Source organism: Mus caroli, unplaced genomic scaffold (genome assembly GCF_978045245.1).
Source record: "Mus caroli unplaced genomic scaffold, Mus_caroli_1 scaffold_4, whole genome shotgun sequence".
NCBI lineage: Eukaryota > Metazoa > Chordata > Mammalia > Rodentia > Muridae > Mus > Mus caroli.
Window position 1 is genome coordinate 104560921 of NW_028227259.1, and position 26891 is coordinate 104587811.

Here is a 26891-nt window from a genome sequence, read left to right on the forward strand (position 1 = left end):
AAGACTATAGACTGGTGAGATGGCTCAGTGGGCAGAAGTGATTACTGACAAACCTGGCAAGCCGAGTTCTGTGCCTGGGACCCACATGGAGGGAGTAGAGAACTGGTCCTCCAGGCTGTCTGACCTTTGGCTTCCACACACAGCGGCATGCCCACATCCACACACTTAGAAATCAAGAAAAGGCAGTAAAAAGGTAAAAAATAAATAAATAAAGACTAACTGTGTAAGATAGGGTTACACACTTTAATCTGATTGATGTGGAGAAAGTAGGGAAGACATCAAAGAAATTTATTTTAGGTCTGTTTTATACATAGCCAGATGCAATTTTCCTAAAAAGTACACCCAAGTTTTAAAAACCACATTAGTCAGAATCCCTCAGGAAACCACACTATGTGTAATCCAGGAAAGACAGTATTTGCAGAATAGGAAAATCATAATGGGCAAAAGGAGATGAAGAAAAAGGAAAGCACGGGGTTCGAGCAGTTCTAGGGGAGTATGGCGGCAGAAATAATGTCAAAGCTCCTGGGTGGCGGGTGGGCGGGCGGCAGGGAGACATGCTAACGAGGGGTTGGTCCCAGTCTTAGCATGGCTTTCTTTGGAGAAGTGGCAATGTCAGCGGGCAGCGCTGCCGTCCTCAGACGCCCAGCTTGCTGGCCTGACTGAGGACAACCTTGAGGACGGGCATGAAGGCCGAGGTCTCACTGAAGTTGCTGGTGCTGACGATGTGAGTGTGGACGCTCAACCCTTCCGAGTAGTTCCTCGTCTCAATGCTCCTGGCGATGCTGTGCAGACCGTTGATGATGGTCGGGGAGAGCTGAAAGAAAGGCCGGGGCAGGGAGGAGTTACCTGAGGACGGCCACCACTCTGCAAGCATTCAACCCAGAGGCTTACCGGAGCCGGAGACACTCCTGACAAATGCCTAACTAGTTAGCATTTTGGAATGTTTTAAACCAAACAAAGACTTTAGACCAAGTGAAAGTTACACTTAAATGTAGAAGCCTGATGGGGACACCTCATGTGACAAGTCCTTTATGAATTACAATGGTGTAGAGCAGGTCTTTCCTTACTGACTTCCTCCTGCAAGTTGATCTGCTTACATCTCTTTCCAATGAAGAGCCTTCCTTCTCCAGTTACGTTAGCAGAGCCTTCAACATTTTCCTTGCGTCCAGGAAGGTTGTATATCAGGCACCACAAAGCTGGGACCCAGCTACTTGAAGCCTTTTCTACAGGAGACTCTGAACCTTCTGTCTCTTCTGAGTTCAAGGCAACAGGCTTGGCCACACAAGGCAACTCACCAGCTCGGAACTAGTTTTTCTTCCCATCTTTTGTGATGATGGGGGTGGAACGGGGTTTCCAATGTGTAGACAAGCGCTAACCTGAGCCACATCCCGGGCTAGAATACTTTTATAAGTCTACCTTCTCTACTGGCATTAAAAAATTTGTTTTCCTTTTTTTAGCTCTTGCTGTGTTGCTGAGGCTGGCTTCACACTCCTGAGCTCAGGTGATCCTCTCAGCAGGAGCTGGGGTCTCTGGCCCATGCTGCTACCCTAGGCTGCAGCAGGTCAGTTCAAGAGGACCACAGTGCTTCCTTGCTGTGACTTCTCAGTCACAGAACAGCACCCTGACCAGCAGCAACATCTGGTTTTGCCCTTCTATATCAGCTGTTGTGGGAGTAAAGGATCAAGAGTTTTAGACTCCAGAGAGATGACAAATTCTTCTCTAGAAAACAGGGCACCTGCCTCGTCTCTGGTTTCTGATACAAGTGCCATGTTAAATGAGCATCAGGCCAGTTACCCTGGGCACAACACAGTCCAGTTTGCATTTCTGATCTTTGTTATAAAAAGGGCTAATTTCACCTCTTATGTTCTCTCCCCCAACTCGCACAAATGGGTTCTGGGAAGACCATCCTGTACCTTTCACGACAAGCTTGCCATCCCCCACACAGAGTGACAGTGTTGGTGAGTCACTTCATTAGCAACAAAGAATAATGGGTGTTATAATCGACCTCTGCTTCCCAAAAACTTACTGTCTGTTCCCTAAGCTTGTCGTAGAGGAACTCCAGGCGCTTGCTGGCGTCGTCCAGCTTCCTCTTGGTTTGCTACAGGAGGAGAAGAACAGGCGTTACACTGAGCGCTGCCCCGAGGATGCTGCAGGCCTCTGTTTACCAAGGCAATGGGGGTAACTATGACCACAGCTCTCTCAATAATGGAGGAGCGCCACAAGGGACTTTAAAAAGAAGATTTTAAAAAAATGTATTTTACAGTTTTAACTATACACGCATTTCCCTGCATGTCTGTGCGCCACATGTGTGCAGTGCCTTCAGAGGTCCTGGGAGTGGAGTTACAGACAGCTGTGAGCTGCCACGTGGGCGCTGCAATAGTGACAGTGCTGACCCAACTCTCCAGCCCCAGGCCGTATTTACAGTTAAGTAAACTATGAGAAGCAGAGTCCATACGGGGTCTGTAGCTGAGGAGAGGCAGCGCTGGATAAGATCCTCAAATGTCGTCTTTAGGATGAGGTGCTCCTCCGGAATAGGTTTCTTGGTAATCTTTTCTGTTGGCAGAGCCTGCACGTGCTGAAAGAATTAATGTTATAAAAACAATGAGAAAGGACCAGAAAGCGCTTTATATCCAAAGTTCTGATTCTATGTGAAGAGAACCAACAGCCTTGGAGGCAGATCTGTTAAAAATAAAATGAAGGTTTAACATGTGAACTCAGGGGTTTGAGAAGAAATGGGTAAGAGACCAGTAGGAAGCACTCGTGCTCCTTGGACAGCTTCTGTTTGTATAAGTGGCAGAATGCTGTCCAATAACCACGAGGCCCAGGGATCAATTCCTGCATTAGACACACACACACCCTGAAGCACCTGACTGGTTACACACGCAGCCCCTCATAGTGTTAACTCTGGTACTCTGCTCTCCTTCTACCCCCTTTACAATTCCTCTTGTTTTTTGAGATGGCTTTGCTGTAGCACCCAGGCTAGCTGAAATCACAGGGATTCTCCTACCTTAATCTCCAAAGTGCTACAATGTGGGCCACCCCTGACTACTCTCTTACTCTTCTTAAAGGGTGTTTATTACAGAAAACCTGTGACAGTGACAGCGATAGACGGGCAAGCAGGGACTCCCCTCTGTGCCCATCCTTTCACTTACTCACAGGACACCAGGCAGTGATGCACTGGAGCTAGCTACACAGCGGTGAGCCAGGACAGAAATGACTTCAGTCCTAAGAAGGTTCACAGGCCATGCAGAAAGAGGCAAAGCTTAAAACTAGCAAGGTATGTGACAGTGTACCTACAGCAGGCTGATGCTCAGCCCCTCCCACCCCAAGGTATGTGACAGTGTACCTACAGCAGGCTGATGCTCAGCCCCTCCCACCCCAAGATATGTGACAGTGTACCTACAGCAGGCTGATGCTCAGCCCCCCCCACCCCAAGGTATGTGACAGTGTACCTATAGCAGGCTGATGCTCAGCCCCTCCCACCCCAAGGTATGTGACAGTGTACCTATAGCAGGCTGATGCTCAGCCCCTCCCACCCCAAAATATGTGACAGTGTACCTACAGCAGGCTGATGCTCAGCCCCTCCCACCCCAAGGTATGTGACAGTGTACCTACAGCAGGCTGATGCTCAGCCCCTCCCACCCCAAGGTATGTGACAGTGTACCACCAGCAGGCTGATGCTCAGCCCCTCCCACCCCAAGATATGTGACAGTGTACCTACAGCAGGCTGATGCTCAGCCCCTCCCACCCCAAGATATGTGACAGTGTACCTACAGCAGGCTGATGCTCAGCCCCTCCCACCCCAAGGTATGTGACAGTGTACCTACAGCAGGCTGATGCTCAGCCCCTCCCACCCCAAGGTATGTGACAGTGTACCTACAGCAGGCTGATGCTCAGCCCCTCCCATCCCAAGGTATGTGACAGTGTACCTACAGCAGGCTGATGCTCAGCCCCTCCCACCCCAATGTATGTGACAGTGTACCTACAGCAGGCTGATGCTCAGCCCCACCCCACCCCAAGGTATGTGACAGTATACCTACAGCAGGCTGATGCTCAGCCCCTCCCACCCCAAGGTATGTGACAGTATACCTACAGCAGGCTGATGCTCAGCCCCTCCCACCCCAAGGTATGTGACAGTGTACCTACAGCAGGCTGATGCTCAGCCCCCCCCACCCCAAGGTATGTGACAGTGTACCTACAGCAGGCTGATGCTCAGCCCCTCCCACCCCAAGGTATGTGACAGTGTACCTATAGCAGGCTGATGCTCAGCCCCTCCCACCCCAAGGTATGTGACAGTGTACCTACAGTGGGTTGCTGCTTAGCCCCCGCCCACCCCCGCACATGGCAGCCTCGTCTTCATGTGGGTCCCAAACAACTGGAGCAGGGGCTGTCCCTAAAGCTGTTTTCTGTCTGTGGAACCTGTTTCCCTAGCTTGGCTTTCTTGTCTGGCCTCAGTGGGAGAAGCGCCTAACCCTGCAGAGACTTGATGTGCAAGGGTTGGGGGATACCTGGGTGGAGGACACTCCACTCTCTCAGAGAAGGGACAGGGCAGGGGGACTGGGAAGGGGACAGTGATCGGGATGTCAAGTGAATAAATAAAAATAAATAAAGTTTTTAAAAAGTTAACGCTTACAGGAAACTATAACTCAAATACATAAGATGAATTTGGCTAACCACTTAAGTAAGGGGAGAAAATCATTTTAGACAAAGGAATAACATAGACAGGAAGGGACACAGCGCATACACGAGGACACAGGGAGGCCAGTAAGACTGGACCAGAGAGAGAGGACTCTGAGTGCAGGAGTTCTGGATAGCGCTAACTATTTGAGTTCTGGATAGCGCTAACTATTTGGTCCTTATCCATTAACAACAGGAAGCCATAATGTTCTGGGAAAGAGCAAACAGGTGTCACACTTGTAGTCCTGAAAGCGACTGGAAGCAGGAACTCTCTCAGCCAGTCTGCACGGCTAAGACGGGACAGCAGAACCAGCATTTCCCAGGCTGGCTGCTTCGTTCCTCAACAGTGAGCACTGACCCAGCTCTTTACATTTTTATGTGTGTGCTATGAGTTTTTAACTTCTGGGTAGGTAGTACACACTAAATGACATAACTCGTAACATTTTTACTTAGCATTTAAAAAAAAAAAAGCCTATAAAAACAGCCTCGGATACAGTGGTGACTCAGACAATCTTAACTTGTGCACTGACTAGATTAAGAAAACACTGTAGTTACTGAGCCATAGTAAACATACATTCCCCAAATATGTAACTCTTGTCTAGAAAGCTTACGTATAGCCATGCCACTAAAAAGTAATATACATGTACAGTCTATTAAAATGGAGTTGCCATTTTGAAGCTAACATGAAGGACTGAGTTCACACTGACCAAGCCATCTCCCATGCACCCCTACAGTTCTACTGATACCTGGATGGTGTTTCCAATGGGAGCTCCTGGAGCCCCTTCAGTGTTGGGCTTTGAGAAGGACGGTGGCATGCCTGTTTGAGCAAGAGGCTGCTGTACGCCATGGAAGGGCTGGCCGCCCGCTAGGTGCTGCTGCGGGAAGGAGGCGTGGCTTGACAGCGGCACTGGAGTTGAAGGCTGCTGCTGCAGCCCCTGTGACTGGGGATCACCTGAAGGGTTCATGATTGGTGACGTAATGGGAACAGGAGGCATGAAGTTTTCAGGCATCTTTTAAAAGATGAAAGAAAAAAAAAAAACGGGAAAGTTAAAGGAGCAAAAGTAAGAAGAGGAAAGCCAACCATTTCCTTGGCTAAAGTGGTGAAGGCCTGAGAGGACCCCAGGTTAACGTTTCTCAGCACAATACTTTCTCAAATGAAATGTTATGCAGAATTCCAGAGTAAAGCATCGCAGTAGACCTAGCATGAATGAGGACCACACTCAGGGTTATCTCCCTGTCCTCTCACAGACTCCCCAAAACATGCATTTCATCTACACAACCAATGTACCATGTGTGCACATTACATGACAATAGGATGTAATTCCAGTTTCACAGATCACTACGTAGCTGCTACTTGGCACTAGAAACAGCAGATAAAGTTTCAGATCATGACTGGCTTTTTGTTGGGGTTTCCTTACTGACTTAATGTCTCCCAGTGTTCTGTTCTAGCCTCTATTCTTGGAGAATGAAATCATCAAGAATTTACAATATATATAGCTTCAGAGAAAGGAAAAAAGTACCATTTATATTCAGTACTTTGTAAACATTATTGACATATAAACAATGCTACATACAGGGTATTTCTTCACTTAATGTCATTTGTGGCAGGGACAGCAACATGGCTGGGTGGACATTGCCAGGAAGCCCAAGAACCCGTGTTCAATCTCTGAGACTCACACAATGGAAGGAAAAACCCACTTCAACAAAGTGTCTCCTGACGTATACACATTGTGGCACACTCATGAGTGTGTAGTTGGCACAGGCAAAAAAACACACACACACACGGAGTAAAAAAATCAGAAACATTTTTAAAGACATTATTGCAAGGGCTCAAGAGATGGCTCAGTGGTTAGGAACACTGGCTGCTCTTCCAAGAGGACCTGGGTTCAGTTTCCAGCACCCACATGACAGCTCACAACTGTCTGTAACTCTAGTCCCAGGGGATCTGACAACCTCACACAGATATGCATGCAGGCAAAACACTGATACACATAAAATAAATCATTAAAAAACATTGTAAACGAAAATCTAAAATGTAGGTATAAAGTACAGTTGATTATAAAATATAATCATGATTATTGCTAGAATACCAAAGGATCAAAGAAACTTCTAAAACTCAACAGCAAAGCCAAAAATTCTGCTTCCTCCTGCTTGAGAGGCCTGTAGGGGGCTGACAAATTTAAAGCGGCTTCAGTTCACACCACTGTCAGCAGAATAAGGCTTCCCTAACCCCTGGGTGGGGTTAGGTAGGGAAGGTCATTTGGTACAGGTGTTCACTACAGAGCTAAGCCAAGACCGGCCTCACTGTGGCTGGGATCTGGGCTGTTTGTTTCCAGGGCCTTGGCCTCTTATTCTAAGGACTGAAATAAGGGACCACAGTAAAGCAACTTTATTTAAGGCAAAAAAAGCAGAGGAAGGAGGATTTCTATGAGTTCCAAGACAGCTAGAAGCACAAGGAGAAACGCTGTCACAGGTTGGGGGGTTGGGGTGGGAGTAGAAACAGACAGCAGGACACATGAATGAGGTTGCTTGGTTTGCTGGTATTGCTTGAGTCCAAAGGCAGGGGCCTGGCTAGTAAGCAGAGGAGCTTTTGTTCTCTATTTTGACTGATAGGTTAATTTATTTATCATCTCTCCACTGTGAATATGGTTTTAATCACATGAAAGCTAAATTACATGTGTAGACATAGATGGGAAAAGTTGACTTGTGGACATAGTTCTGCTTTATCACACGTACACCCAACGCCAGGTCAGCCTTTCTACTTTTGTACTTGAACAGAACCTGAGTATGACTGGATAGAATCGTCCAAGTCTGGTGGTCATGAAGGGGGGAGAAGAAACTGACTGCACTGTGCAGAGTGGGGTATATGTGCAGAGTGGGGTATATGTGCAGAGTGGGGTATATGTGCAGAGTGGGGTATATGTGCAGAGTGGGGTATATGTGCAGAGTGGGGTATATGTGCAGAGTGGGGTATATGTGCAGAGTGGGGTATATGTGCAGAGTGGGGTATATGTGCAGAGTGGGGTATATGTGCAGAGTGGGGTATATGTGCAGAGTGGGGTATATGTGCAGCTCAATGCAGGACTAGGCCCTCGGTTGCTACGTGCGTTGTTCAGAGGGGAAGTTTGTACATGGAACACGCACAAAGTGTCACAGGCTGCCAAGCACACTGTTAGAAGATGACAGCACAGGCCAAGCCAAGGAAGGCCAGGGTTCCTGAGCCATCGTCCCCTTGCTGGCCTGCCTCATCCTCCCAAGCATGGGGACTACAGCTGTGTCAGTCACAGCGCAGAGTAAGGCTTTGACGACACTCTAGCTTCCCTTCTTTTACCATGGATTAGAAGAAAACTTGATATGATGCATTTTATATACAATAACCGGCAAGCTTTGCCCTTAAAGCCATGGGTTAAGCGTGCTGTGCTCCAGGTGGTACAGATAAAGACACGCACAGGTAGAGAACTTCTCATTACCTTCTTCTTCTTCGGCACCCTGTTCAGAGCTGGAGGATCATTCCAACCATTCTGAGGACCTACAATAGAAGACATTTTCTTTCAGAACCCTAAACATTCTCCTTAACTGTGAGGTAACTGCCACACAGGCTCCACCAATCAACCGGGGTCACACAGGGCTTGCCTTAGACAACATATCCTGATAGTACTGCTATGTAAGGGACTGTCCTACGCTTCAGGCCTAAGTCCTTATGTCTAAACTGACCCCCAGCCTTCAAAGTTCTCTCTTCTCTCCTGATAAAGGGAAAATAGGTTGGCTGAGTGTGCTTCTGCACAGCTCTGTCATACTCGATGTCCAAAAAAGAAAGGAGAGAGCCCTCTATTGGCAAGGGAGCAACTCAACACGCACGCCAGCACAGATGCGGAACATGGGTCTATTGTTTATAAAAACCTTTCCAGGCCAAGGAGCAACTCAATGATGGAATGTTTGCCCAGAATGGGAGGCCCGGGTTCCATGCCCAGTAACACAGGGCAAACAAGAAAACAACAGCAGACCCAACTGCAGAAGAGCAAGTAGCTCTCAGCATTCCCTGCCTTGTCAAACTGTGGTCAAGTACAGCAAGCTTCCTCAGAACTGAGACCCCAGTATGCTGGCATCGCAGAGTTAGAAATGGCCATCAGTAGAGCTCACTGTTTTAGTACCAGCATATTACAAAACATGCTGAAATCAGACAGCTTCCAAATTACAGGTGATTACCCTACACCGCTCCGTGGAAGCAGACAGTTGCTAAAGCACAGGTGTGTGCGTGAACATATGAAGACAGGAAGTGCGTTGGTTTTGGAGACACCTTCCCCTCGTCCCTCCCTTGCTTGCTGAGCTGATATGAATATTATTTCACAACAGAACTGCTTGGCAAACCACTCTTTCCCTAAGCACTGTGGACTTAGCTGCTTTGCTGTTAAACAGAACGGCCTACAAGCTCAGCACAAGACAGTCGGGAGCTGGTCCAAGCTACTGCGTCACGCCTGCTTAACAAATTCTTGACTGTCCCACCACACAGAGGAATCACTGAAACTTCGCCCACCACCTCATGCTTGTAGCTGCACATTCCAGTACTCTCTTATGCTTACTAAGATAGGCAGCGTCCATGATTAAAACTGGGAGTCATTATATGCATTTAATCACTTCTAAAATTTAATTCAATTAAGAAGCCAAATAAAAATGATACCGATCACATGCATTATTGTTAATGCCCATTCATAAGCTGTATTTAATGATTAAATTATTTACTAAAGTATGTTTTACAACCAATTCACCTTCCAATATAGACGCCTGGTCTTGGAAAGATTGATTTTCTGTTGATAAAATGTAAAAGTCACTTAGATAGTAATATGGAAGACATTCTAAAATTATCACTTTATCCTTTTTCTTCCCTGCTTAACAGGATCCAGAAAAAGCAAACTAATGTCAAAGGAGCACAACCTCACACTTTGTCAAAACTTACTTGTTGGCAGTCTCTAACCAGATAGCCTGGCCTGCTCTCAATGGGGCCCTCAGTGTTTCCCTGGTTCTTACCCTCACGGTTTCTCTCCTGGCAATGGCGCTCCGTACACCCTAAGCACACAGCACTTGTCATCTACCCACTCATGCCACGTGCCGGCAAGTGCGCCGTGCCAGCACCACTCATGCCACGTGCCGGCAAGTGCGCCGTGCCAGCATCACTCATGCCACATGCCGGCAAGTGCACCGTGCCAGCACCACTCATGCCACGTGCCGGCAAGTGCGCCGTGCCAGCATCACTCAAAGCCGTGGACCCGTGGCAACTGAGGACCTGTTCAAGCAGAACAATCAGTGAGGCTACGGTAGGACCGAATGTTCTCTGTCCAGCAGGTTCTTAGGTGACACAGCGCTGCTGTCAAGCCTCCAGCAGTGCGGAAGAGTACACACTGAACACACCCCGTCCACTGTGGCCCAGCACGGCACAGAAGCAGGCACACTCATCTGCACACACAGCCTTCAGAACCCATGCAGCTCCAGTGGGAGGGCAGGAGCCAAGACAACTGCTCTGAGCTATGCAACCTCTGCCCCACCCAGCTCACAGGACCGGGAAGGGACGAAGACCACTTCTCCAGCTCCCAAGCAGGAGCCTGCAAGTGATCTGCTCTCACTAAGCTGCAGCACAAGGAAGTCTGAATAGCAATTTTCACATGATCCCTTAGTGACAGCACGGAGGTCATAACAAAGTCAGACTCAAAGTTAGCAGTGAAATCAGAAATCAGAATCAAATGCGCACTGTGACTCTGGGGAGAGAGCGGGCCAGCTGGCTAGCTCTACGGCCATCATATTTTTGAAAGTTTTTCTCTTAGAAACACAAAGTAAACCAAGGACTGGAAAAAAAAAAAAAAAGAGTCAAACAGCACCCACTCATCCTAGACAGTGACCCAGGGACCACTTTCTGCCACAAGGGACCTGCACCATTGCCACTCCACCCCAGTACTGTGGTCAGCATGTGTCACAATCTCTCCCGTGAGGAAGCTTCCAGAGTACTCTCCTGAAAGTGACACTTAGGTCACCCCACTCAGCAGTCCAGGATCTCTACGAGACTCTTATTTTCTTATTGTATGAACTATACAGTCCCTATTCTACTACACGAGGCTATTCAAAATTTGACACATATACAAAATTTAATTTCTAGGAGTTACTCATTATTCCTTAGAGATACACTGTCCTTTTCTGCCTCTCTACTTCTTCCATAATTCTAATTACAGAGTAGGTCTTGTTAAGAACTGACTGAATAGGGGCTGGTGAGATGGCTCAGTGGTTAAGAGCACACGCAGGCTGCGCTTCCAGAGGTCCTGAGTTCCATTCCCAGCAACCACATGGTGGCTCACAACCATCCGTAATGGGATCTGATGCCTTCTTCTGCCATGCAGGTGTACATGCAGATAGAACACTCAAACAAAATAAATAAATTAAAAAAAAAAAAAGAACTGACTGATAAATGTTTTACTAACTGCAACATCCATCTCTCTGAGCCTTTGCCACACCATCTCATATATCAACAGGAAGCTTGGAAATCTGTAGGATCTAACAGTGATTATCCACTGGTCAACTGGAATTTCTAAATCTCAAACAAACTCATGATCTAAGACAAACATTACAATATAACAAACTTTCTAGTCACAATTATGTAACTTCAACAAACTCTTTAGGAAATCCAAAATGAAAGCACGGTGAGCTGACTGCAGTTAAGGTGTACAGGAAGGTTACATGCAGGAGGTGGCCAGGCAGCGACATACACAGTGCATGCTGAACCCTAGGGAAGGTTAGTGTGGACGCTTCTCCTGTTAGCACAGCGCACAGACCCTCATGGCAAATGCTCTTCTGCCTAAGGCGGAAAACAATGCTATGCACTGTCTTATTTACTATAAAAAGTGACAAAAGCCTCCAGGGGTGGTGCTGGCGAAGTCCTGTAATCCCTCCACTGAGAAGTTTCTATGTGGACACGAGAACTCCAACAACCAGCACAGAACCAGCAGCGAGGACACAGACCAGGTTAAACTGGAACAACTGTGAGCTCTGAGATTGTTTGCAGCATTTAGAAGCTCCAGTGTCCTCATCTAAGATCTTAACAAGATAAAGCGGTTCTGTTTCTCAGGGTTGTGAGGACTGAAGGCAAGACAAACAGCAAACTCGAGGTCAAGCCCAGGACATTCTAGCAACAGTGAGCTGCTCTTCTACTTCCTGCAGCACTGAGCAGGCGCTCATCTGAACCCACACTGTCCTTACTGAAGAATCGGCCCCGGCTGCTCAGAATGGTTGCTTACCTAGGTTTAAAGGGTATTTTTTGAAGTCTAGGAGCTAGCACTCACTTCTAAACCATCAAACTACTAGGATGTGTCTGTGGTGTATTAACTGAAGTGTGTATGATAGGCTCCCCTTCACTTCCATGGTCAACTTTGTCCACAGTTATGAAAAGGAATGCTAAACATTCGTAAGCAATAGCTGAGAAGTCTGATACACTCATTTCAAGACAGAAGGGTACAAGCTGTCCCTTTGTCCAGTGTACCCGCCAGATAGACTACCCTTACCTCAGTTAACAAGGCCCCAAAGTGAAGACTGTATCAATGGCAGCAAGTTATTACAGCCTGCAGTTTTAATTTTTAGTTACTGTCAATCCCTTATTATTCCTGGTTAATAACCAGTTTATCACACATGGGGTTGGTGGTATATGGTATCAAACATCGGCTGAGCTTCCACAGATAAACCAAGACAATGCAAGTTTCCAAAATCCTTGTAGTATGTAAGTTTTGCTCTTTGAATGTTAATATTGCATATTAGAAAATGGGGAAAGAGGTATGTTTATAATTCTAGAATCAATTATAAGATTTTAGAACTAGTAATATTTTTAAAATCTCTTATATCGATATTTATTGTTGTATTTATTTGAAAAGAATGCTTCTACCACAGACTTACGATACTTTTATCAGTTAGAGTTACTCTTAGCATTTAAATCAGAAAACTATAGAACAGCCTTTCCTTGAACATCTTCCAGCTCAGGGTTAAACAAGTCTAACTCCATCCTTTTACCCCACTAGTTTGAACATCCATTATAATCTGAAGCAGGTACTATCAAATGCTGATGAACTGGGACATTACTCTAAGATTTCTTTATCTTCCTACATTTATTTCTTGCAGTTATGGAGGTCAGAGGACAACTCCAGAAGCCATGTCTCTTCTACCAGCTTGTCAGGCTCGCAGCCAGTGACCCACGTGACCCACTGAGCCAGCCCGCAACAACATTTTAAGAACACTGAGCACACTTCAGCCAAGTAAAGGAATGGTTGGAGATACAGCTTAGCATTTCACTAACACTTGAGGCCTACGTTCAATTCCCAGGATGCTATGCCCTCTAAAGTTCTGTATTTCACATAACAGTATCCACTAAATCTGATTTCAACTGTCATTCGTCTTGCCAACTAATTTTCTACCTTTTAAAGTACATGCAGCAGTGGGTTACATAGTCTTAGTGTTTGAAAGCGCTAGTCTGTTCTCTTCATTTAGTAGCTGACATTCATTATGGGGGGGGCTCACACTCATGCAAAGTTTTAGAATTTGTTATTGAAAATTCAACCAATACCCCATGTTATTCAGTTCACAAACACTTGGAAATACCGCCCCTCCAGCCACCCCGCTGCTCATGAAACAGGAGGCCCAAGCAGACCCCTTCCAAGCGCAGACCTGTTCTTTGGGACGCAGGCAGCTCACTGGCAGCAGGCGGTGTACCTGTTGTTCCAGGAGGCAGTGCATAAGCTGAAGATGATGGTGGAGCTCCTGGTCCGCCATGCTGGAAGGATGCTCCAGAGGAGGGAGGGGGGAAAGAAGCAGCAGAGCTGGAGGTAGGTGAGGAGGCTTGCTGGGCTGTGTACATCTGAGGCTGCCCAGAATAGGAAGCCACAGGAGATATATACGGGGTGTTAGGGTAAGCGTTAGAAGCAGGAGGAGCAACAGGCTGTTGAGGTCGATAAACTGCTGCCCCCCCTGTTCCGAAGGAATACTGCTGGGCTGGCTGGTAAGCTACATCAAGGGGAAGAAACAGAAATCCTTCGTTAGTTACATACTTACTCACACGGAAGTAGGAGGAACAAGTAACGGTATCATAGGAAGATGGTTTTAATCATTAATCTTATAACAGTAAGACCAAAGCTAGCACTCATGATGGGGGTGTAGCTCAGTGACAGAGCACTTGCCTAGCATGGGAAACCTGGGTTCCATCTGCAGCACCTCAAAAATAAAGAAAAAAACAGTAACAACACAAAGCCTTAGCATGCTTCCTCTGAGAAACATGGGCCATCAGGTCTAAGAGCCGACAGGACTGGCCCTTCTCTGAGACCGCCTGTTCCTGGGAAGACTGCAGAGACAGCAATGAGCCACCAGATGGAGCCATGAGGACTTGTGGACACAAGGCCAGTACTTTTCTGGAAAACCCTATAGTGTGTTGGTAGCTTGACTTCAGCCTCCACCCTCACTCAACCCTCCTGACAGAGCCTAACACTGCATAGGCAGGGCAGGGAGAGAGGCAGGGAGAGGCCCTGCAGTGTCCACCCGGGGCATCTGCTACCCAGAAACAGCACTAAGCACTGTGTGAAATGTAGATTTATGTGAAGAATCCCTGCAGCTCAGAAGGCCTCATCTGGATCAGTGGTTAGGGTCGTCTTTAATAGTTGTTTAGGCCCTTGGTTCTTAATTTTTAATAGTTATTTAATCTTATAATTTCCCCATTTTTACTTAGGTTCTTTGTTTGTAGATGTGAAACAGTTAGTCTGCCTCTACCCACCATGGATGGGACTGAAGGCCTGCATCCCCACTCCTAATTGCACTTCTTTTTTCAAGTGTAACTGCTCCCTTTGTCAAAGTCCACAGAATATACAAATCTAAGAGTGTACACACATAAAGTCTGGGCTTTGGCACAAGACAGCATCATTTGTTCGTTACTGCAAAACATACACTACCACGCTTCAGGATGCAAAGAGTCTGTGTGGTGTGTGTGCGTGCCCTGTACTTTCTGTGTGTGCAGGGGTGAGTGTGTGCGTGCCCTGTTCTTTCTGTGTGTGCAGGGGTGAGTGTGTGCGTGCCCTGTTCTTTCTGTGTGAGTGAGTGTGTGGGTGCCCTGTATCTTCTGTGTGGGTGTGTGTAGGTGCCCTGTACTTTCTGTGTGGGTGGGCATGGGTGTGTGTGGGTGCCCTGTATCTTCTGTGTGGGTGAGTGTGTGGGCACCCTGTACTTTGTGTGTGGGTGAGCACGTGGGTGCCCTGTATCTTGTGTGTGGGTGAGTATGTCGGTGTGTCTCTCTTGTGTGTGTCTATTCCCCACCTCCCCACTCTCTGTGGGTGCTAGAAACTGAACACTCTAAGCGAGCCCCCTGGCACTGAGTGACACCCTAGCCCCCTGATTTTATCTGTCAAAACTGACTGAGCATGGTTTTGTGGCGGCTAGGCAATGAGGGGAGGCAGGCTCCATGGTTACTCACGCTGTGGCTGTGGGTAAGGTGGCAGCTGGCTGGGCATGTGGCCTGGAGCCGTGGGCAGCGGGGCAGCGGGGTTTGGAATGACATTGCCTTGCATTATGAAACCTGGAGGTGGGGGATTTTCTCCCTGGAAAATGAGAACAGAGTAAAAAGGAAAATTATATTTGGGATCAAGTCTCACCAAATAGCCTTGCAGTCTCTGAAATGGAATTGGTGTTTATTTTTTTAAGCTATTATATGAGAAAGCTGCATTTTGCCTATACTATCTTGCTCAGAACGGTCTGAGTGATCGAAAGGTCCAAAATGACTGCAGTGAATGGCAGCAGCAATGGCCTCATAACAGGGTCGGCAACACTGTGGTAACACCAGAAGTTTCATCTCTACTAACTTCCATTTACTGCTCCGGACTCAGGATAAATAGCATAAGGGGACTTTTGGTTTTCTTCCATTTCTGCAATGCTTACAAGACAGAGAAACATCTTCATAAAATTCAATTAAAACTATTATTTGAACCTTGGTTGAGATTTTTCTAGCTCAAGTAAATTTAGAACTGCAGAAGAGAAAGGATAAGAGAATAAATTAATAGTACTAAAAATTGCCACCTGTATCCCACAAGCAATAAGATGCATCGAGCAGGCAGATGAATGCAGAGTAGGGACTGGAGAGTAACGAGGAAGAAGCGAGAGCATATATAATCATCTATATAATCAGGTGATAGTTCTATATAGTGTTATATATAGTCAGTGAGCAGATATACCTGTGTGTCAGAGGGAGAGGCTGCAGGTGGATGGCTGGGGAGGGCAGTGGGAGTTTTGTTACTCCAGGTAGTGACAGTAGGGGCAATTCTAACCTGAATTGAACAAAGAAATACCAATCACAGAAAATAAAAAATGAAAACGTTAAAAGAAGAAACAAACAACTCAAAAGGGCTTAATAGCAAGATGCAAAGCAAAAAGTGAAAGCAGTAAGATCACATGTAGCAAAGCAATGGCTCGCGGGCCACCTGGCTCCAAAGGGAAAACACAACAAAACAGTTGCAGGGAGGCAGGGAAGACAGACAGTGCGAAATCTCAGGCAGCACAGAAACAAGCCCAAAGTGTATGAGGCGGCTGGAGCGGTAGTTCAGTGGTTAAGAGCACTGGCTACTCTTCCAGAGGACCAGGGTTCAATTCCCAACACCCATAGGACAGATCACAACTATCTGTGACTCCAGCCCCAGGGGAACTGGTGTACATGCAGGTGACACATTCACTAACACACAATAAATGAATAAATAAATGCATAAGTAAATAATAAAAGGTGTAAGTGGGAAGAGGTCCTTAGGTAGAAAGAGAAGACACTCGGGAGGGAGCCTGATTAACCCATTTCCATGCTGCTAGTCAGGCCATTCACCAGACGCTACACTTCCCTCAGAAGACTCAATGGCATCCAGCCAAGCCCAGCCTTTCCTAAGAGGTGACCCTAAGGTCCAGAGGACTCAGTGGCGATGGCTGAGACTGAGCCGGCCTCAACTCTCAAGTTCTGCCTACTCTCAAGTTCTGTCTAAACGTTTTCCTAAAACCTTCCTTTGTAAAGATTTATTTATTTACTTTATATATGTAAGTACACTGTAGCTGTCTTCAGATACACCAGAAGAGGGCATCAGATGCCATTACAGATGGTTGTGAGCCACCATGTGGTTGCTGGGAATTGAACTCGGGAAGTCTGGAAGAACAGTCAGTGCTCTTAAACTGCTGAGCCATCTCTCCAGGCCTTCCTAAATCCGTTTTAAGCCATCAAAATCCTTTTGGTATGCGAATCTTTACAGCACTCCAGCACAGCCATAAGCATATAAAATAACTTTCCTCTTTCCCTCCCCTTCCACCTGCAAACACTACTTTTAAAACTGCACACCACTGTCCTCACCCACCCAGCAAGAAAACCCCGCTCACTGCTGGACTTTACCTGCTCTTCTTAAAATACAAGACTGGTAAATTATTTTGTGATTTTGTTGTTGTTTTATTTGGAGACTGGATCTTGATATCTGATTGACCTGAGATTTGCTATGGCCACAAGTCTGGCCTCCAACTCACAGAAATCCACCTGCATCTGCTTCCCAAGTGAATGTAAATATTCAAGTGGTGCACTACTATGCCCAAGAAATTCAACAGTCTTTAAATGCTTTCAGCATTTCTCAGAGAGAGAGAGACAAGGCAAAGGCACCAAGAGTAACTGTTCTCTTCTCCCTGTGCAGAGCAAGCCCTGCTTTATTAGTACCTCAAGAAACATCTCAGTCTAAACACAAGCTGACTGAAAATTCTAACCAAAGGTTAGCCTTCAGCCAGCTGGGCAGTACAGAGATGACATCTCTGGGCCTTGAACCCTGCAGAGTCTTGTGACATCCCACCTCTCTGTTGTCTTGGTCAACACTCCACCCCCATTTCCATGGCAGACTTTGTAAGCACAATGTCTGTAAGGGAGAGAAACTGTGTAGCTTGTTTACCAGGACAATCCCTATAGCAAGACTAATGCCAGGCACTCAGAGAGAGCTGCACTAAGTACCTGCAAAGGGAACGGGGGAAACAACCTAGAAACAGTGGTCTACAGAGTAAAGTACACAGTACACTGTATCTGCATACAGTCTGATTAAGCTCTGATCTTGTCCCCAAGTACAAGAGAGAGAGTGTTAACTGATCCAGGCCTCTCAAGACTTTAGATTTATAATGAAACAAACAAACAAACAAAAACCCTGTTAATTCTATCACCAAGTTGTTCTAGCTGAAATGTCAACTTCACTATCAGTAAAGACTAGTTATACTTTATTTTTAAAAAGTATCTTCCATTTAAGAACATGAAGGAAGGGCATTCATTGTGTGACAGCACACACTTTAACCCCGGCACTCTGGAGAAAGAGGCAAGCAGATCTCATGAATTTAAGGCCAGCCTGATCTACATACTAAGTTCTAGGTCAGCGAGGGTTTACTTGGTAAGACATTGTCAAGAAAAGGAAAAAAAAAAAAGATTATCTGCTGGTCTGTAAATACAGTTTCTATATGAAGCTGTAAAAACAAATAGCATCACTTTTTACTGGCATAAACACAAGATTAAATAAAACTAATAACCCTATCCCAACTCTTCACAGCCTTCGGTCAGTTCTCTTTAAAATCTACGTGGTTCACTCATCGTTGGGTTATTCTTGAGTGTGTGGATGTAGAGGACAGGATGAACTTACCTTGGTGATGGAAAAAAGAAGGCTCAGAAAAGGCCTTCTTAAGACGAGCCAAGTCATTAACCCCTTCTCACCACTCTCCCTACATACTTTGGTAAATAAGGCTAGTAGAGGTACATACATGTACAAGGGAGGTCTGACTGAGACTGAAGAAACAGTCTTGCTAGGGAAATTTAAAACCAATTTAAACTGAACAGAAACAACTGCACAAAAGAGGTGATTTTGAGAAGCAGGTCCACTGAGTGCAACTGCAGCACACTCTGCCCTGTGTAGCTTCACTCCACCTTTTACCAAGCACATTTAAACCATCCATTTGGACAGACGCACACACTCAGTCCCACGTCACCTGGACCATATCACTCACATGGGGATAATATTGCTGAGTTTGAACTCTGGGCATCTGCGAGTGGCCAGCAACTGGTCCAGGCCTGCCCTTGGACAGTGGCTGCCTCTCATATGGGCTCTGAGAAGATTCCTGTCCCGACACAGGCTTGCCTTGAGCTCTACAGAGTCTGTCACGCAGCTGCACAATATTTGGCTGTAGGAAGAAGAAAACAAAACTGTGAATTGAGCCAGCTATAGGGAGCATGTTGATTATTCTTGAAGTAATCTGATCATTCAAGAGACCCCTTCAAGGTTCTTATGTTGAACATTCTAGAAAAGACACTGCTACTCGTGAGTCAACATCTTGGACTGGCACCAAAGGACAGAGACACACAGTACAACTTATCACTTGAGAGGCAGGGCTTGGACCTATGGCACCTCTTGATTAGAACACCTGCTCAATGCCGAATCAACACTGCTCTTTGGCTGTTTTATGGCAAAGTAACAGTACTCCCAAATCAGAGGACTACTGTAAAAACACAACTGGAAAAAGCGCATGAGCTGCCATAGCTGCTGATGGGAAGAGGAGCCAATACATCAGCTAAGAGACATTCTGCAACGTCGTGAAGTTCAAATCTGGACCTCCCTCTTTCGGATTCACAACTATATAGATTTATAGAATATGTGTGTGTGTGTGTATGTGTATATACATATACATACACATATATCTATATAGATAGATAGATAGAGAGAGAGAGAGGAGAGAGAATACATACACATATTTTTAGAAATTGACAAAAATTTAAAAGCTATGGGCTACAAGGTTCCAGAAACAGTTTCAGTCCTGCTTTTAGTCTCAGCACTCAGGAGGCAAAGGCAGGCAGATCCCTATGAGTTCAAAGCCAGTCTTGTCTATGGAGAAAGATCCAGAACAGCTATAGTTACACAGAGAGACTACGTCTCAGAAAAGTGGAAAAAAGTTTGTTTATTTTATGCTTGCAGGTGTTTTGTTTGCATGTATGTCTATACACCGTGTCCTATAGTACCCGAGGAGGTCAGAAGAAGGTGTCAGATCCCTAGAAATGGAGGAACCGATGGTTGTGGACTACCTTGTGGGTTGTTTAGAAGTCCAGTGTGTGCTCCTAACAGCTGAGCCACCTTTTCCTGCTTTAGTCTAATAAACTTGTTACACGTTTAAGGCTGCTGGGGAGGGGAGCTGTAAAGACACTTCAGCCTTACTGCTCATCCAGAGGACCCCAAATCAGTTCTGAGCACCCATGTTTGGCAGGTCACAGGCACCTACAGTTCTGGCTCCAAGAGACCTGATGCTGTCTTTTGGCTTTGGGGGCACCTGTGTTCTGTGTGCCTCTGTCTCTTTCACACCAACACACAGGGACTCACTGAACCAGGCGTTCTGTGATCACACAAACTGGCTGGCAGCCAGCCTCAGATACCCTCAGCAGGCACACGGCACAGTGAGTGCCCCCCATGCTTGCACTGAAGCCCCTCTGAGAGCCACACTTTATAAGGTACACTCCGTATGTATGGGGAAGAGGTACACAACAGCAGCACAAAGTCTGCAGAGCCAGCCTGCTGAGACTCACAGGAGACAGTGCTATCAGCACTAAGGTTCTTTCTCAGTAAAGCTCATTGAAGCCCAGAGAGCAGTATAAGGAATAGCATCTAGAGAATGCATGTGATTAGTCCACAAGATGGCTCAACAAACAGCTAAGGGCACTTGCCAACAAATCCAAAGATTTGACTTTGCCCTCTGGGTTCCACATGGGTGGAGTGAGCCGACGACCTCTGATCTCAATCATGGGCCCCAACACATGCATTGTGCCTCCTCTCATTAACTATTAAAGTATGTGATTACCTTGGCAGAAGCAGGAGGGCAAGGAATTTAAATCCAGCCTTCACTACACACAGTTTTCAGTCTTGTCTCAAAACAAATACAAGAAAATATACATAATTATAAGTAAATTTTATAGTAAATTTTAGTAAAAATGCAGGGTTTAATTTTATGCTTAGATGATCTAGAGGTCTAAGCCAGTCTTAAGGTAAAAGCTCTTATACACCAATACAGTGAGACCAACTGTGCACAGTGGCACATATCTGTAATCACAGCCCTGGGAAGGCAGAGGCAAAAAGATCTCAAGTTCAAGGTCACCCTCAGCTTTATAGTAAGTTCAAGACCAGTCTGGACTTAAACATGAGATTCTTTAAAAGAAATAAAAGTGAGTTGGGCATAATCCCAGCACTAGGGTGGCAGAGGCACGGTATCTCTGAATTTGAGGTTAGCCTGGCTTACAAAGCGACTCCAGGATAGCCAGGGACCTGCCTCAAAAACAAAACAACAATGAAGAAAATGGACACTAATTACCTGGTTGGTGTTGTCAGGCAGAAAAGCCAAGGCTGCGGCAATGCTGCCCTGGGCTGCCAACAAGCTGGCATACTGACTCATCTTCTCAGCCAGAAGAGCTCCGACAGTATTTGTGTCCAAGGCTTGGGTGAGCTGTACAGCTTTGCGGAGGATGACAACTTTCTCAATCAGATCCTAAATGAGAGAAAAGCAAAGGAGGAGACAATCAGAAGAAACAGAGTCGGCAAGCTTCCCAGGGTCTACCAGAAGGACAGCGCCTGCTCTCCCCCTATCTGAAGAGCACTCAAGGGCCAAGCACCATCTTGATGACGGCCAGCAAGAAGGAGGAGAAGGAAGCCTGCCTCTCATAGACAGTCCTCAACCTGCCAGACACTTGTCCAATGATCTCAGACACAAAAAATCCAAACTAAAAGTGATGGGCAGGTACCCAGCAACAGAATTGTCTCCTGGCAAGCAGAGAAGGAGCCATGTGCAAGCGTGCATGGCATGTTTCCTGCAACATCACTACTTCGCAGTCTCACAAGAGGCACAAGACCTCCAAAGGGCTCCCTTGTTGTTCATGTTCAATGCCCCTCCAAAGGCTGGCTCTACTGAGGAGTGGCAGAACCTGGAAGATGTGTGGCCTAAGGGAGGCCCTTATGTCCCTGAGGGTACTCCTTGAGGGAGCTGTGTGCTTAGGTCTTTCTGTTGCTCTTCTGCCTCCTGTGGCTCAGCCATGTGCTCCTACTATAATATCCTGCCCTTGCCAGAGACCCAAAGCCATGGGCTACCTACCCAACCTTTAACGGGACTCTCCAAACCATGAGCCCAAATAAAGCCCTTTCTCTGTAAGAGTCAACTGGTCCAGTCATTTCATTCCAATACTACAGACTGACTAATATGGTTGTGGCAAAGGCTGTGGAACTGTTCTCGGAGAGTAGGCCTTGTAATGGAAGCTCTGCTCTGAGGGAGTGTGCAGGATCCCCTCCCCTCAATCCACAGGTGGGAAACATGTTACTTCTCAGAAGCACTTGGAAGGAAAAGTTTGCTTTAAACAAACAAACAAACAAACAAATCTGACTTTTAGTTTAAAAAAAAAAAGATCTTTAAAACGACGACTCTGGATAGGTTTTTTTTTTTTCAAACAAAAATACCGCAAGGATACCGCAAGACTGCCCACTAGGTGCCTTGGGGGAAATTTTAAGCTCTACTTGAGGCCTAGGACCGTCTCCAGTTTGGCTTTCTCTCTAGCCTGGGTGGTAGAGCTAACCTGGGCTCAGTTTATCTTGAACCTCACACTCCCTGATCACCACTACTCCCCTCAGTGTTGGGGTGCATCCCATTCTCCAGCCCATACTGCTGCTCTCTGCCAGAGGGAGGAGCTTAAAGGGAGGGCAGGTAACCCTGGGCTTCTTTCAGTTTTCCCACCACCTACTGCTCCAGTAAACTGCCACACACCATCTGACCCAACGGCTTCATCCACACCTGACTAGCCCACCATCTCACACCTGGCTTCTTCGAAGATGACAATGAACACACACACACTGATGCATCCAGAAGCTATAAGTCAGGTGAAAGCAGCAAGTTTCAAGAACAAAAGCATTTCTAGCTCAGCGTTTGGTCAGCTGAGGGCATGCTAAAACAAAAGCAGCTTTGGTTGCAAAGACACTAGCCTGGAGAGACAAGGGGCTGCTGCCATCCTGAGCTTTTGTCCAGCAAGCAACCAATCTCTCTACATTCCCTGCACAGATGTAGCAGAGGCAGGCCTGAGTCCGCAGGAGGCTGTCTCCTTCTCTTTCCAGACGGGTTCCCAGGAGATCTGTGAATCAAGAGAAAGGCAATGTAAGATGACTAGATTTACAGCCAGTAAAGTCTAGGACCAGAGAAAAACAACCATCCTACGTGCTCCTATGTCTAACTACAGAACTGCTCTGCTCTCCAGCAAGTACATTAGAAAGAATAAATGGGAAAATATGAACCAAAAACTCTGAACGCATACATAGAAGAAACTGTCGGTGGTGCCTCATGAGCCACAGATACAAGATTTCACAACACCACAGTAAATATTCATGCCAGCAAGAAAGCGTCGGTGCTTCCTCAGCCACCAAGTTAGCCTGGCCTGCAATGACGAATACTCCTGACTGCTACAATTAGACACTGATTCCAACTAATGTCTACTGAGAGCCACGTAGGCTTAGGAAATGATCCTTTCTCCTCACACAGCTACTAAGTAGCAGAGGCCAGCCTTATATTCTGCTCTGACCAAAAATACATCACAGAAGAAATTACTTTTAAATGACATATTCACTATTGCCACCCTTCCTTCCATCCGTCCATTTGTCTGTCTGCCTGCATGTACCTACTGAGAATCAAATTCACCACCGTGAATATGTTAAACAATAAGTGAGCACTGCCTACCTTTGTATTTTACAATTCTTTTTTTGTTTTTTTGAGACAGGGTTTCTCTGTGTAGCCCTGGCTGTCCTGGAACTCACTCTGTAGACCAGGCTGGCCTCAAACTCAGAATATACCTGCTTCTGCCTCCCAAGTGCTGGGATTAAAGGCGTGCACCACCACTGCCTGGCTTGTATTTTACAATTCTTATATGTGACTAAAACCCCTGAACAGTGAGTGTGGCGCGGCTACCGCCTATGTTCCAGTTGCATGGGCAGCTTGTTTGCAGCTTGTTTCTTACCGCACAGGGCCGAGAACTCGTCTGGTTTAGCATAAGTGAGGACTGCAGCTAAAGCCTCTCTCCAATTTTTAAGATCACAGGATTCAACAATCTCCTTCCAGTTCTTCATCACCACTGCAGTGATAAGCTTGGAAAAGTAAACAGGAGACATGAGGATGAGCTAATCTTTACAGCCCTGCAGCGCTGTGGTCTAACCGAGGGCAGCCACTGCCGCCGTGTCCCATACCTTTCACAGTGACTACCTATGGTTTTCATGACAAATCAAACAGCAGCACAGTGACACATGCTTTGAACCAAATAACAGACACTGTTTTCCTTCGAAAAGAAAACTGCATCAATGTATTTTATAAAGGGCCTCAGAGGAAAGCATAGGACACGAAGAAAACAGGAAGATGTTCCTGGGTCTAATGAATCAGGAAATGTTGTCTAAGCATGGCATCCTGGGAGACACTATTGGAAGGACAAGGAACTTCATAAAGAAAGGTCAAAGACCAGGGCAGGGCCAGTGGGAAGGCAAAGCGGGAGCATTTGCTGCCAGGCTGAGGACCCAGGCTAAGGGCACAAGGTCACCCCCGTGGCCTCCTTGGTAGAGGAGAATCAGCTCATGCTGATGTGTGCACACACACAACGATGACACGTGCATCTATGTGTGATCTCGATTACATCAGGAACAGTCGAAAGACATGCAGAAAGGCATGGGGAGACACGCACCAACTTCTGGAAAAGGTTAAGAGACAGCTACAATGTTTACCTTAACATTTTCTACATTAAACCGCTGGAAATGTTTTAATATTTTAGAAGGGAATCAAAACACTGGAATTGTTTCACATCAAAACATAAACTCCTATTTCTGTGTCAAACAATTTAATTTTTTACTGTATCTCAATTATCAACAATAATAATAATAACAATAATAACAACAACAGGACCCCACCTTCATAAACAGAATAACAGTCTTATAATTCTGACACTCAGGAGGCCGAGGCAGAAGGATTGAAGGCACAGGGAAAGCCTGGGTTATGCAGCAAGACCCCAGCTGAAAACTAAATATAATTTTCTTGGGGGAAGGGCAGATTTGAGACAGGGTTTCTCTATGTAGTCCTGGCTATCTTAGAACTCATTCTGTAGACCAGGTTGGTCTTGAACTCAGAGATTACTAGCCTCTGCCTCCCAAGTGCTAGGATTAAAGATATGTACCACCATTCCCAGCTAATATAAAATTTTGTAAAGTACATCTGTATTTAAGTGTGTGTGTGCGTGTGCTACTGTTTATTTTGAAAAATAACATACCCTGGTAATTTTGCTTTGGGATTTTGCGAAGTATTTCTTTTGTGTTTGAGCCAAGAGTTCCTGTCCACCTGCTATGGCTAATATAATGGCATCAGCCATTCGGTTATCATGTAAGCAAAGGTCAACTGCACTCTCAAAATTGCCTGTCAGCAAGGCCCGGGTAATTAGACCGTCAATATCTGTAACAAGAAAACATAGCATCCACGTTAAAAAGAGTCTGCTACCAAAGACAATTACAGGAAAGCTATGTCTAACAGATTTCATTCACAGACAAGCGGAGACCACAGTGCTAATGTATTGCTAGCAGATTAAATTTTTTTTTTTTTTTTTTTTTTTTTTGGTTTTTTTTTGTTTTTGTTTTTTCGAGACAGGGTTTCTCTGTATAGTCCTGGCTGTCCTGGAACTCACTTTGTAGACCAGGCTGGCCTCGAACTCAGAAATCCGCCTGCCTCTGCCTCCCGAGTGCTGGGATTAAAGGCGTGCGCCACCACACCCGGCTAAATTTCTAATCAAGCTGTTAGTATTTATGCAAGTTATGGAAGTAAACCAGGAAGTATATGTTGGGAGCTGACTCCTAGCAGAAAGGGACTCTCATCTCTGCAGCCATCTCGGGCTACTTACATACAGGTGGTACTTTTCCACCCTGACAAGAGACTTGTTTTCCTAGCATGATGTTTTTGAAAGAAGCCCACCACATCTGAACACACTCTGATAACATCTTGGTTTTCTTCTATACATCCTGGACTTGTGGTTAAGTGTCTCCAGCTGCACCCCCCAGTGACTGCATATAGACCCATAGTTGCCTGTCAATAAAGGAGACTCGAGACTTGAGATTTGAGCAGACAGTCTTCACTCTTCAAGTTTCTTGCCCCTCAGTCCCCACTCTCTCTGTTGCAGACCCTGTTGACTGACCCACAGACCAGGTCAAGTATACACTGCAGCACTCTCTGTATTAGTAAAGATCACTTAGGTGAGAACTCACCACCCTTTCCAAGACAAGTTCTTTCCTAACCCCACCTCCCGACAACACATTCTAGTTATGCCTATTGGTAGGCAACTGAAATCCCAGGTCCTGTGAGGACGAGACAGGAGGATTGTGAGTTGGAAATCCTCAGTGGTCTGCTGTTCACACTCACACTCTCTTTCTCTGTCTAATTTAAGCTGGAAGATGACCACTCTTACATCTACTACGCCAATTGCACTTACCTCCACTGACAGAGATGTTAAACGTCCCTCCCGCCGAGGGCAGAAAGTCACATTCCTGTTTTTCCTCTTTAATGCGCTAAAGAGATAAAAGGACACAATTTAGCAAAATGGAAACCAAAATAATTTACTGCTAAAAATTCTGTGTGATTATTAATCTACGTAGAAGATGATACACCAAGTTGTTTCACAAAGTTCCCACATCCAAGTTTAGACTAGAATCGGGGCCTTCCTGACCCATAAATTCACATATGAAATGGAAACAACCCAGTCATCCAAGACACCAAGTCAGGGATGCACATGCGCCATATGCTATAGGAAAAGATGCTGTCAAAAGTAAACAAGATTTTTTTTAGATCCCCCAACCCTGATCACTTCAAGGATGCAAAATAGACATGCTTTTAATTCTAGTGTCTACAGTTTTGTCTACAAAATCCTTTTGTCAAAGTTAAATCACAAAAACAAATCACTTGGTGTCTTCAGTAAAAAAGCAAAGTAGGGCCTGGAGCCGACTCAGTTACAGAGCATAAGCCCAGCCAGGAGCTGTGGTTTCCAGAGCCACAACACCAAACAGAAAAGGCAATATAAACATTGTTTTTAAATATACAAAATTAAATTGTTCATCTCGTTTTCCTTTAAATTAGATATATATATA

At 45.9% G+C, this 26891-nt stretch overlaps 1 protein-coding gene across 28 annotated transcripts in view; it reads right to left on the bottom strand.

The window, feature by feature from the left end:
• Positions 1 to 224: 224 nt before the first annotated feature.
• The window catches only part of Sec31a (SEC31 homolog A, COPII component), a 56682-nt gene continuing 30015 nt past the window's right edge, over positions 225 to 26891 (bottom strand). For 5 of the 28 annotated variants that reach the window (XM_021163766.2, XM_085836905.1, XM_021163763.2 and 2 more), the window contains 15 exons: positions 26240 to 26315; positions 25034 to 25212; positions 23744 to 23870; positions 22722 to 22867; positions 21070 to 21243; positions 18727 to 18900; positions 15912 to 16004; positions 15158 to 15281; positions 13369 to 13704; positions 9444 to 9482; positions 8148 to 8206; positions 5424 to 5687; positions 2456 to 2575; positions 2027 to 2098; positions 225 to 814 (listed from right to left, as the gene is read on the bottom strand). In XM_021163766.2, the coding sequence (XP_021019425.1) occupies positions 635 to 814; positions 2027 to 2098; positions 2456 to 2575; positions 5424 to 5687; positions 8148 to 8206; positions 9444 to 9482; positions 13369 to 13704; positions 15158 to 15281; positions 15912 to 16004; positions 18727 to 18900; positions 21070 to 21243; positions 22722 to 22867; positions 23744 to 23870; positions 25034 to 25212; positions 26240 to 26315 (2163 nt within the window). In that variant the 3' untranslated portion in view covers positions 225 to 634. The remainder of the gene's footprint in view (positions 815 to 2026; positions 2099 to 2455; positions 2576 to 5423; positions 5688 to 8147; positions 8207 to 9443; positions 9483 to 13368; positions 13705 to 15157; positions 15282 to 15911; positions 16005 to 18726; positions 18901 to 21069; positions 21244 to 22721; positions 22868 to 23743; positions 23871 to 25033; positions 25213 to 26239; positions 26316 to 26891) is intronic. The other 23 variants (XM_021163769.3, XM_085836908.1, XM_085836910.1 and 20 more) reach the window with 8 other exon arrangements.